The sequence below is a fragment of the Impatiens glandulifera genome, chromosome 2, assembly GCF_907164915.1.
Source record: "Impatiens glandulifera chromosome 2, dImpGla2.1, whole genome shotgun sequence".
Classification (NCBI taxonomy): domain Eukaryota; kingdom Viridiplantae; phylum Streptophyta; class Magnoliopsida; order Ericales; family Balsaminaceae; genus Impatiens; species Impatiens glandulifera.
This window is the reverse complement of record NC_061863.1, coordinates 10,054,404-10,067,585: the sequence shown is the minus strand read 5'-3', so window position 1 is coordinate 10,067,585 and position 13,182 is coordinate 10,054,404. Positions and strand designations below refer to the sequence as shown.

The 13,182-nt window shown below is 29.1% G+C and overlaps 1 protein-coding gene across 1 annotated transcript; it reads left to right on the top strand.

Moving 5' to 3' along the window:
* The first annotated feature begins 743 nt into the window (after positions 1 to 743).
* On the top strand, positions 744 to 9,479 carry LOC124924314 (aspartate, glycine, lysine and serine-rich protein-like). Its single transcript, XM_047464371.1, has 3 exons — positions 744 to 852; positions 922 to 1,111; positions 9,191 to 9,479. The coding sequence occupies exons 1-3, from the start codon at positions 744 to 746 to the stop codon at positions 9,477 to 9,479; spliced, it is 588 nt and encodes a 195-aa protein (XP_047320327.1).
* The last annotated feature ends 3,703 nt before the right edge of the window (positions 9,480 to 13,182 follow it).

The following is a 13,182-nucleotide window of genomic DNA, read 5'->3' as shown; positions in this document are numbered from 1 at the left end:
GTATGTTTGGTGTAAAGTAAACGAATACAAATTCTGTACAGAAAAACACGACGGATGTTTGACCACTCAAAATAGTGGGGTGGTTGTTGAAGGGTACAATGGGTCAGATATTATGCCTTACTACGGAGTTTTAACGGATATAATCGAAGTACAATACTTTTCTCACAAACGAGTTGTCTTATTCAAGTGTAAGTGGTTTGATACACACTCGAAGAAACTAGGAGGAAAAGTGGATAAATATGGCTTTGTAAGTATATAAATGTAAACCGAATTTTAAAAACCCAAAGTTAGGACCCGTATATATTGGCGAGTCAAGCAAAATAAATATTCTACGCCCCTGATATGTCAGGCCAACCCGGTTGGATGTTTATGACAAAAATAAATCCGCGGTTTACCAATATGTAGTTTAGATTAACTAATTAGGTAGATTTATGTTTTTTACTTTATATTCATTCTTATTACTACTTTATTTCAATTATTCGCCCATTTATTAATGGTATGCATTAAGAATGTCTGAAGGTCCGAAAACTACTTGGAAGAAAATGAGGAAAACACCCAGCAAACTGTGTAAGACATACCTGAACCTACTTGCACAATCAAAAAACTTAAGGCTCCGAGAAGGGTCTTCTAGAGATCAACCACCATTAGTTGTGGACCCGTTAGCTATTGCTCCCCCAGCAGGTACACATGACGAGGATATTGATGATGAGGTTTAAAAGTTTATTGAGAGTACGTTTGCTGATATGGGGGATGACGATGAGGCTCACGATGAGGCTGACGACGAGGCTCACAAGGAGGCTCACGATGAGGATGATGAGGAGGATCATTCCACTCCCAACCCATCATCGACAGGTAACTTGTTTCCACTTAGTTATTGTTTGAATTGATTTACATCTAATTATGAATTTGATAATTTTGAAGAATCTTCCGCCCACAAGAGACAGGAGGGGAACAAGAATTTTGCGCTATCTAGGAGGCCATTGGGGACAAAGATTATATCTGCATTCATCAAGGAGACGAGGCGGCGGTACTTGTCAATCCTCCACGAAACTACAACCGAGATGATTGCGAGTTCGTGTGTTGAAATCATTACTTCACGGAAAAATTTAAGGTATGATTTTATAATTTAAATAAAATCTGATAGTAATTATTTTAACTTCATTTTTTATTTTAAATACAGCAAAACAGTCGAACAAATGTTGTCGACAGAAATAATCTCAAATTCCCACATCATACTGGAAGTAGACCGTTTGCTCAAGTGGAGGAAGAGTTGGTATGTAAATTATTTCTAATAACTTAATATAAAGATTGTTATTAATTTTATAAATCATTTATTTCAATAGGCTCTTGAAATGGGACAGACTTCCTCTGTCGTTGAAGTATTCAAGAGGACCCGTACCCCAAAACCTACGAAAGAAAACCCAACCCCCGTCCTGGACGAACGAGCGCAAGAGAAAATTGTAAGTTAATTGAATATAGCTAGTTTTTTATTATTTAAATGAAAATTTATTTCAAATGTGAAGGTTGAGATAGATGAAGTAAGAAGTAACGAAGCGGAAATATATGACTTTGAGTTGATGGAGAGGGTGTTCGGACAACAAAAGTATGGGGGAGTGTTCAGTATGGGATCAAGCGTCCGGCCCACACACTTTCGTGAGGATCGTCGAAGTGGCAACAATTCACAACGATCCACTGATCGATTGTTGTAACAGAATCAAAAAATGACGATGAAACTGGAGGAATTTGAGAAGAGGGATGAAGAAAGAACTCGTACAATTAATGAAATACAAGCGAAAAAGCTATAAATTGTGACAAGAATGGAGAGGGAAAAGTTAGAAATGACCGAAAGAATAGAGAGGGAAATGTTTAAAATGAATGTAAGAATGGAGAGCTTTGAAATGTTTATGAGGCAACATCAACAACCACCCCCTCCTCCCCCCACCAGCTAATTCTAGTATGTTTTGATTGGTTATTTCGACTGAAAACAGATTTATGAATTGATTGACTACGTTTTAATTTGAATTTAAAACAAATTGTTTGGATAATTAGTTGGGTTGAGAATTTTGGAATGATAATGGTCATTTTATTTATGAATGTCATTTGTTTTATTATTGATATATTGGTTTGGCTGAATAGGTTTTGGTTGCGCACAAAACAATCGACCTATTTTGTACATTTTGTAGGGAAAAAACGAAAGTTAAATGAAAATCTTTCGAGTTTTCTTCAAAAGTAAAACTAAGAGTTCTATGGAAATCTTTTTTTGGGGGGAAAACAGCTTAGTGTCATTTCATTAAAAAAAACCCAAATGAGGGGAAAAAATACAAAAGTTTAAGATCAGATCTATACAATTTCTAGATTTGACAATGAAACAATAATTGAATTGCAGACTATAACAATAATAAATTAGCACCTACAGCGTTCTCACTTTTATTCTACTTGTGACTTTCTCAAACGAAATATCCCATATATGGCAGAGCTTTCTATTCTCTTCATTCCTTTCGATTCCTCTCCAGGATTGAATGAGTGCATTTCCATCTGAAAATATATCTCTCCAAATATCTTCAGCGGTTTTACTTCTTCCACTGTGAGTTTTGAATTTCTTTCTTTCCATATATTGTAGATTACTACTCCAAAGTAGCATTTCAACATACTTACATAGAAGGATCTTCCTTTTGCTCTATTCTTCATCCACTCTTGGATTTCTTCCCATATTCTTGGAAAGTTGATGATGTTCATGTTTGCAGCATACATCCTCTAGATTTGTATTACAAAAGAGCATTACCCAAATAAATGGTTTATGTTTTCATCAACTCCTGAACATAGGACACAGTTGATATCAGGAATTTTTATATATTTTCGAATTCTGTCTTTTGTTGTCAACCTTTTCCTGTATACCAGCTAGAGAATAAATTGGTGACGAGGAATAATCTTTGGAGACCATACTACATTATGCCAATCTACCTCCTGTCCTCTTGCTCTAACCATTTCCCATGCCTTTCCTGTAATAAATTTCTCATTGCTTTCTGTTTTCCAACTTTTTTCATCATTATTTTCATTGAGTTGCTTCTGCCTCATTAGGTTTAGGATTATATCACCTTCTGGAATACGCCTCAAAAGTGAATCACATCTACCTTCATATACGTCTCTAAATGAGTACTTGATGTATTCTCTTCTAACTCTGTTTCCTTGCATTTCTTCTTTGAATATAATGGGAATATTATCCAGCCAAGGATCATGCCAGAATAGTACCCCTCTTCCATTTCCAATTGTGGTTTTCACCATTTGAAATGCATATTTTCTTTTCTTTAGGATTTTAAGGGAAAACCGAAAGTTCTTCATATACCTCTCGGTTTTTCTTCAAAAGGAAAAACCGATAGTTGTAGGTAAATCTTTCGGTTTTTTCCATTAAAGAAAAACCGAAAGTTCTTCATAGACCTCTCGGTTTATCTTCAAAAGGAAAACCGAGAGTTGTAGGTAAATCTTTCGGTTTTTCCCATTGAAAAAAAACCGAAAGTTCGTCATACAGTTGATATCAGAAATGTTTATATATTTTCGAATTCTGTCTTTTGTTGTCAACCTTTTCCTGTATACCAGACAGAATAAATTGGTGACGGGGAATAATCTTTGGATTCCATACTACATTATGTCAATCTACCTCATGTCCTCTTGTTCTAACCATTTCCCATATCTTTCCTGTAATAAACTTCTCATTGCTGTCTGTTTTCCAGCTTTTTTCATCATTATTTTCATTGAGTTGCTTCTGCCTCATTAGGTTTAGGATTCTATCACCTTCTGGAATACGCCTCAAAAGTGAATCACATCTACCTTCATATACGTCTCTAAATGAGTACTTGATGTATTCTCTTCTAACTATGTTTCCTTGCATTTCTTCTTCGAATATAATGGGAATATTATCCCGCCAAGGATCATGCCAGAATAGTACCCCTCTTCCATTTCCAATTGTGGTTTTCACCATTTGAAAGTCATCTTTTCTTGTCTTTAGGATTTTAAGGGAAAACCGAAAGTTCTTCATATACCTCTCGGTTTTTCTTCAAAAGGAAAAACCGAGAGTTGTAGGTAAATCTTTCGGTTTTTTCCATTGAAGAAAAACCGAAAGTTCTTCATATACCTCTCGGTTTATCTTCAAAAGGAAAAACCGAGAGTTGTAGGTAAATCTTTTGGTTTTTCCCATTGAAGAAAAACCGAAAGTTCTTCATATACCTCTTAGGTTTATTTGAAAAGGAAAAACCGAGAGTTGTATGGAAAATCTTTTAGTTTTTCTTGAAAGGGAAAAATCGAAATTTCATATACCCCTCAATTTTTTTGAAAAGGAAAAAACCGAGAGTTAATTGGAAAACTTTCGGTTTTTTCTTCTGAGGGAAAAACCGAAAGTAAATAGGAAAACTTTCGGTTTTTCCCTAAGAAGAAAACCGAAAGTTTTCCTATTAACTTTTGGTTTTTCTCTCAGGTGTCTAAACCGAAAACTCTACGATATCTCTCGGTAAACGCCAAATTATATTTACCGAAAGAGTTAATAACAAGGAATGGCGAGAGTCACCCAAAATTTCGGTATTATGTCAATACCAAAAAATATATAGGGTCATTACCGAGAGTTTTTAATCTCGGTTTTAACCCCTTTTTCACCCGTGCTAACAAAATAAGTACAACATTTAATTAACTAGGCTAATAAGACTTTATATTTTAAATTTAACACCAAATTTAATAAACGCGAGACGTTATAACAATATAAGTTTTATAGGTAAGCCCTATAACAATAACATTAATTTTAAAAGTGTTCGGATTATCGAGTCGGGAGTTATGATTAATTTAAATATCTATGTGAGAATAAATTAAAATTTCTATCACATTTTAACAGTACTTTTTTCTTGATTTTTATATCATTACTCGATGCAAATGCACGGGCTACATGTTAGTTTATATATATACATTTCTCTTGCATTGTTTATGTATACATTTCTTATAAAATAATTATGTATTATAAATATATATATATATATATTATCTTTTGTTATTGATTTATATATATATATATATATATATTAAATCACCTTAATATAAATATATATATATATATATTTTAATAATTATATATATAATATTTGTGTAAAAACTGCAAATCTTTATACAAAATTATAAAATTAATATAATTATTTTAATTTATTTTTGAATAAATTAAAATTAAAATAATTAATTTTATGGTCAAAAATCAATTAAAAAATTAATTAAACTAATTATTTTGATAATTAAAGCTTAATTAATTAAATAAAATGGTCAAACTAATAAAATAAAATTAATTGGGAGTGAACGTTGTACTCATTTATTTTAAACAATTTTAGAAAAATCAAATATTAAAATAAATCATTTAAGATGAAATAAGATACTCATTTCATCTCCTAAAATTATTTATTTAACCCTAAAAATATGGAAAACAAAATTGGTAAAATATTTGTAATTTTTATTTTAATATTTTGTGTATTTAAAAAAAAAATTAAAGCCAAAAGAGTGGTAAAAAATCAATTTTATACAAACCTTCAAGGTTTTAAAATAAAAATAAATCATAATCACGTGTAGCCGAAATTGGAAGAAGAAGTTACAACCGAAACTACAGCCATTAGATGAACGCTATATTATCATTCAATACTCCAGTCATGCCCGCGTACCCCGTTGTAGCTGAAGACGCATGCGCCCAAGAAACAAACGGCGGGCTAACGCTTGTTAGCCGAGACGCTGACGGAAGGCTCAGTTGCCAACGGAATGCTGACGGAATGCATTAAAGCGCATAAAACGACATTGTTTCATGCTCCATCGTGTTCTTCGTCGCGACGCCATAATGGATAAGAACACCCATTTTTATTTTAAAAAAATGGAACTCCTTCCCTAGTCAACCAAAACTGTTGATTCAAAAGGTGAAATGATCACCCTACTTCGATGATCATTTCCCCTACAAACATAGGCACAATCACTGCATATATCTTTAAGTGGGATCAAGAACAACAAAATGTCATTAATAGATTTTGGCTGATTCGATCCATTTGAAACTCACAACTGACCTTAAACAGCTATAAATAGCCCCATTGAGTAATTCCGAAGCCAAGAAATCCTATATCCACCTTCAAATCACAATTTACAGATATTCTACCATTGAAGCTCAAAGTTTCTAGATTTTTTGAAAATCTATTTAAAGCCTTAAAAGTTGGATCTGAGCATTCCAAAAGTTTCCTTAAGGATCAAGGAGTGTTCTCTAATCTTTGATAAGGTTCCAATCTTCATCTAATTCATATTTACAGTTTGAAATTGAAATTTTTATATTTCAAATTGCATAAGCTTGTATGCTTACTATTTATGGTATTTTATGGTCGGATATTGATCCGAGGATCATTTATGAACTTTCTAGATAGGTTAGAGACAATCAATAAACCAAAACCAGAAAAACCAAAATATAAATTTAAAAAATAAAATAACGCATTTGTTGTTCTTGGGATAATTCTTTTGAATCACAACCTAGAATGCATGTTGGGAAACTATTTGGATCATATTTGATCCATCCCGATCATTATTGATCAAAAATCAAAAATTTAAAAATAATTTAAAAAATTTAGTTCTTGATTTAGTCCAAACGAAAAGTCAGTGTTCTTATTTTGGTAGCAATCAAGTATATGAGATATAAATAGCTCATTTCTCTTCAAAACAGACTTAAAATCAAAAATCTAATTTTTGACACAAATTGTTTTGAACGATTTGATCATCATACAAGTTTATTAATACCTTAAGATGATGATCAACATGTTCCTAAGAGTTTTGTGAAGCTACCCAAACCCTTGGAACAAAGAATCCAAGATAAAAAAAATGAATTAAAAAAATAAACTTTGGTATTCTTAAGGACCGAGACTTATTAGTCTAAGACCGAGGATCCTCGATCCGGACCAAGAACTAAGACCAAGAATTTCAATAGGACCGAGATGTCCAACCGATATTCTTGAGCTAGGACAGAGAAGACCGATTGATGTTCTTGAGTTAGGACCTAGATGTCCGACCGAGGATTATTACATCCAAAACCGAGAGGTACAACCTAGGATCAAGAGGTCTAACCTAGTACTGAGGACCCCCGAACCTATGACTGATAGCCTCCATCCAAGACCGAGAGGTTAAACCTAGAACTGAGGAATCTCGACCCTGACCGAGACTTCCTGAACCTAGGACCAATGAACTTAGTCCAAAGTTAACCTAGGACTGGTAGATTTGTACACTCAGACCGAGGATCTTAGACAAGGACCGAGAGTCCTTAGAACCTAGACCGAGGGACTTCAACACTCCAACCAAATATCTCAAGCATCGACCTAGACTGAGGGTTTTAAACCTCCGACCCTCAGACACGAACCCAAGGCGTAGGACTCTGGTCCTAAGGCCTATTTGTTTCCCTTTTTCAAAATCGAAAATTATTTTTATAATTTTGGGACTTCAAATTATTTTCTAAAAATCTCTGAAAATTAGAAAATGTTTTAAAAATATTTTTGGGGTATTCCCAAAAAAATATTTCGATAAAGGCTTGTTTGAGATTTGTTTAACCTTAATGCCTTTAAAAGTGACTGATTTTCTTTGGGTATATTCCCTAAACGACATCAACATTAGGTACCAGCAATTAAATATTGTAATTACAATATTTTAAATAAAGCACAAACCTTATATTTAGGACCATAAGAATAATCGGTAAAAATAAAATATGGTACAACCGATTTTCAAAATACAAATTTATAAGAAGGGACCGTTTTAAAACGAGTACAAAGGATGAAGCGCAAAAGCTTTTCCGAGTATCACCAAACTACGAACTAAAAGAAACTCTGGTCAATACGTTTATACATGTATGGAACCTTTTATTGATTTTCAAAAATTAATTGGCGACTTTATTTCAAATATATATAATATTTTAAATTAATTATGTTCACTAGTAAAATTTGTTTTTAAGGAGAGGAAAACCATCGGAGAAAAGAAGAGAGTATTTCCGAGGGCATATTCAGCTCTCGGAGATAAGTATTTGTGAGGGAAATCAAAGGATCTCGGTGAAAAGAAGAGAGTATTTGCAAGGACAATCAAAGGCTCTCAATGAAGAGTTTAGTTTATTAACGAGATCTTTATAGAGGCTCTCGGAGAAATGGTATATATTCACCGAGAGCAGAAGTCTATTGCTCTAGGCTATGATGATTTTTTTTAAATTAAAACGATTGTAAACTGAATATTACCTATTTAAACCAATCAATTTCAGACAGAAATCATACATAAATTAAAAATACCGAATTTCATATACCAAAATCCCAAAAATATAATCATCCAATAAACCTAAATCTCGATTAATCCAAAAATACAATTATCTAATAAACTAAAATCTCAATCATCCAATATACCGATCAAAGTATTAAAAGATAAAAGCAAGTCCAAATAATATATCATATACTAGACTGATTCGGAGGTAGAGGTAGAGGTGGATGATATCTCGACATAAATATCACGAGTTGGTTCTTGAATTTCTTTCCCTGTCTTTCCATTTGTCTTTGTGTCTCAAGTACTAGAGACTTCAACTATTCTCTAATAAATATTAGTATCGATGTTACACGTCTGACACTAATAAATATTATTAACCACGGTGAATCAATCACCGACATTAATAATAATCATTAACCACGACGAATGTTCACTGTGGTTAACGTTGGTTGTTAAAAATACTTTTTTTTTACTAGTGTAGTTTATATATATATATATATATATATATATATATATATATATATATAAATATAATTATATTTAAGTATTTATCTTTATTGTAATCTTAACTATTAAATATTAATAAAAATATAAAACAAATAATATATTTATACATTGAAACTTTAAAATATTATATATTTAATAGCTTGTTTTATTTGTAAGAATATAATGGAAGGAAGAAACAATGCACTTCAAACCAACTCCATAAAAATCAGAAGAGCGGAGATGCATGTGCATTGATGCGGAGAAAATTGGGGAGTTGCTCGAAGACATAAGGTGCAGTACCGTTTCTGTAGCATACTTTAATGAAATTAGATATATAATCACAACATTTTACACTGACAGGTGTTCTCCTGAATATTCCATTGAAGATTTCCGATCCACAATAACATAAGCTGGAAATTGCATACAGGCAAAGAGGTGAAATGATGGGTAATACAGGCGATAGAGGATTGGGTGATGGTCGCAGTGGCGATTGTGGATTGGGTGGTGGTGGCGATTGTCGATTGGGTGGTGGTGGTGGCGGCGGCGGTTGTGGATTGGGTGGTGGCGGTGAAGGGTTGCGTGGTGAAAAAAACGGTGGAAAGAAAGCTTGTCCGGACTTGAACGAAGGTGAAATCACTAAGAAGGCTATTATTACAACTATAAAATTCTTTGAATTCATTGTTAAACAACCTTATAATTTATATTTTGAATGTTGATGAGACTAAGGATTATAGTTGTCCTTTTTTATAGTAGAGAAAGATTAAGAAACCTTGCTAAATAAACTACCAACTTTATTAAAAAATATGATTATTTAATTGTTCAAGATTATGAAAATTCTAATAAAAAATTATCTTTCAACCATATTCAAGTTACTTAAAATTTTGACATATTTTTTATTTTAAGTCTCTACACTTAGAATTAGCATGACAAGATATTTTAATTAAATATAATAAAAAATAAATATATATATATATATATAACTTAAAATTGTTAGCATTTATAATTAGTAAATTTGAGATTTTATTGAGAAATCGTATGAATTAATTTTAAAATACAAATCATATTGATACTATTACTATTTATATATTTATATATATATATATATAATAAATAAATAGTAATAGAAATAAAATTAATTTAAATAATAATAATAAATTAATTAATCTAAAAAAGTCCTACAATAATTCTTTTATATAGATAAATAATAATAGTTGTTTCATTTCTAATATAAATTAAATTTATTTAAGTAAAATTGAAATCATTTATAAACTTTTAAAACTATAAGAAAATATAAATTAACGTTGTCTAAATTGAAAATTATAAATTATAAATTATAAATTATAAATTAAAAATAATAATAATTAACTAATTATCCTTCAAAACATATATCCTATAATATTTATAACTATCAAAACAAAATATATCATATTTTGAAAAGATTTAAAACTAAATATTGATTATATTAATTTACAATGTTACTTTAGATATTTATTTTTATCCTAAAATATTAGTTTATTATTATTATTAAATAATAATTATTATTTTTAAAAAACAATTAAATTAATATTTTTCAAAAAATATTATTAAATTTAATATTGAATTAAAATAAAATATAAAAAAAACTAAAAAATATACAATTAAAAGGTTATAAAAAGGGTGTTTTAAAGAGCCTTGAAACAATGTTAATTATCCCTAAATATAATATAAATTGAGATGAAGCTCCTATTTTGCACGGATTCCATATTAAATATTATATTATATTTATTTTAAAAAATATATTATAATAAAAAACAAATTTTAATAGGATAAGTATAAAATATGAAGGTGAAAATATAAGTTAAATTGTTTATAAACACTAAAGAAATTTAAATTATAATTATGTATTTAATTATATAAATCACAAATATATTAATAAAGTTTAAACAAATTTATATATTTTTTAAATTTTTAATTTTTAATTGTATTTTACACATTTGTATAATAAAATTATCTAAATATATATAATTAATTAGAATATCTTTAGTATACTATTAATACACATATTTATTAAACTAATAAAAATTTAAAATTTTAATTTCTCCAATCTCGCAATTTATTTCTTATTTTGTAAGTTTATTTATTTTTCATTTTTGATCAATTTTATCTCTTTTTTAAGATAAATCACTTCTTCCTTTTTGTTTTTACAATTATTTTACCCCGTCTTTTCTTTTCTTTTTTTCTAGGTTTTAGAAGGACAATAATCTAAAAAAAATGTGATTCTAATTATTTACTTACTTTGTTTTTCATATTAATAAATGTATGTATTAGTATTGATAAGATAATACTCTTATTCATAAAAAAAAAACAAATGAAATTAATATCATAGGTACTAGCTATCATTTAATATATTTTATAATCAATATTAAACATTGTAATCTTTTTATATATTTTAATATAAAATTAGTAATTTAAAAAATGTTTGATTTTAACTAAAAGTTATTCCAAACTCAAAAAATTAAGAATCCAATTTAAGTGTTAGTGTTGTTGATATCCTCTCATTCTTTTTAAACACTTAGAGATGATAAGATATTGCTTCAAGTAGTTCATGGAACTGATTTATTAATTGGATCATTGGCCTTGTAGAATTGTAGGATTATTTGGTGCTCTAAGAATGATGTAATTAGGCCATTTTTAATATTCATATTTCATCTAATTGTCCAATTCTAGATTGAAATGGATACCCAATCACAAAAAAGTTTCTATGTTCTCGAGTGTTCATTAATAACATTAATATGCATCTTCAATTCAAATAAGATGAATCAATAGCAAGGGTTTTGGACTATTAAGAATTTCAATTACGATGATGGCTTATGTATGTTAATATAAGTTGTGACAATGATGAATTTTATTTATTTGCAATGAATTAACCACTATCAGCACTCTTGTTGGTTAGAGACAATCACAAAAAAGTTTCTATATTCTCGACTGTTCATTAATAACATTAATATGCATCTTCAATTTAAATAAGTTGAATCAATAGGAAGGGTTTTGGACTATTAAGAATTTCAATTATGTTGATGGCTGATGTATGTTAATATAAATTGTGACAATGATGAAATTTATTTATTTGCAATGAATTAACCACTGTCAGCACTCTGGTTGGTTAGAGACAATCACAAAAAAGTTTCTATATTCTCGACTGTTCATTAATAACATTAATATGCATCTTCAATTCAAATAAGTTGAATCAATAGCAAGGGTAAGAATTTCAATTATGCCAAGAATTTCAATTATGTTGATGGCTGATGTATGTTAATATAAGTTGTGACAATGATGAATTTTATTTATTTGCAATGAATTAACCACTATCAGCACTCTTGTTAGTTAGAGACAAGCAGGTAGCACATTTTGTTTCAAATGATTGATTTAAAGTGAATTTTTTTAATTTATTTGTACTATTGGCAAGGATTTAGTATGGAATTGATAAAAAATTTCAATTATGTTGAAGGATGTTGTATGTTAAAATATATGTATAAAAGACTCTTCTAGCTAAAGAAATAAAATTATAACGTTTTTTTTTGCTAAAGGAAGTGGCGATTAGTTAATAAACCAATCACTACATGATTTAGGTTATTACACCAATTGATATAGACTTATAGCGATTGGTCATCTACCAATCGTCGTTGCCAATTAAGGCAACAACGAGAAGGCTTCTGCCGATTGAGAGTAATTGGTATATGACCAATTGTTATAGGCCTATAACAATTGGTATGGAGGTTAGTACCGATCGGTATAGGGAATTTTTTTACTAGTGACACTTCAATCAAATCAACAAACTCCTATTTGAACTATGCTCTCTATTATGTAGTATGAACACTTCAACTACTTACCACTTAAAGATTGTTAATTTATATTTATAATTTTGTATAGGCATACATAATTTATATGAGTAACAATTAAAAAAATATTTTTATTTATATATATATATATATAATATTTTTATTTTTAAAATATTTAATAAATACTTATAATTTTAATATATTTAAAATAAATTTTATTTTTAAAAATTATTAATTTTTTCAATAAGATTTATCATATATATATATATATATATATATATATATATATATATATATATATAATTATTTTACTATTAAGGTTGATTTTTAAATATTATTTTAAATAAATTTTGAATTATTAATTTTATTTATTATGTATATTATAAATAAAAATGTGAAAACTAATAATGGTTTTTTATTTAAATATGTTGTTATATATATAATATATAATTATATATATTATATAATTAATACAAATAAAATTATATATATATATATATAAAAAGTGACAAATAATATATTTAATATTTAATAGTTTGTTATATATATAATTATAGGGAAAAAGCTCATTTAGACGTATGTACTTGTACAACTAGCTCAA

What these genes read in the sequence shown, in the direction of transcription:
- LOC124924314 (XM_047464371.1), top strand. Translation starts at nt 744, where the DNA reads ATGGGGGATGACGATGAGGCTCACGATGAGGCTGACGACGAGGCTCAC. An exon ending in TCCCAACCCATCATCGACAG is followed by an intron (nt 853 to 921) that starts GTAACTTGTTTC and finishes ATAATTTTGAAG; the next exon opens with AATCTTCCGCCCACAAGAGA. An exon ending in ACTTCACGGAAAAATTTAAG is followed by an intron (nt 1,112 to 9,190) that starts GTATGATTTTAT and finishes AATTGCATACAG; the next exon opens with GCAAAGAGGTGAAATGATGG.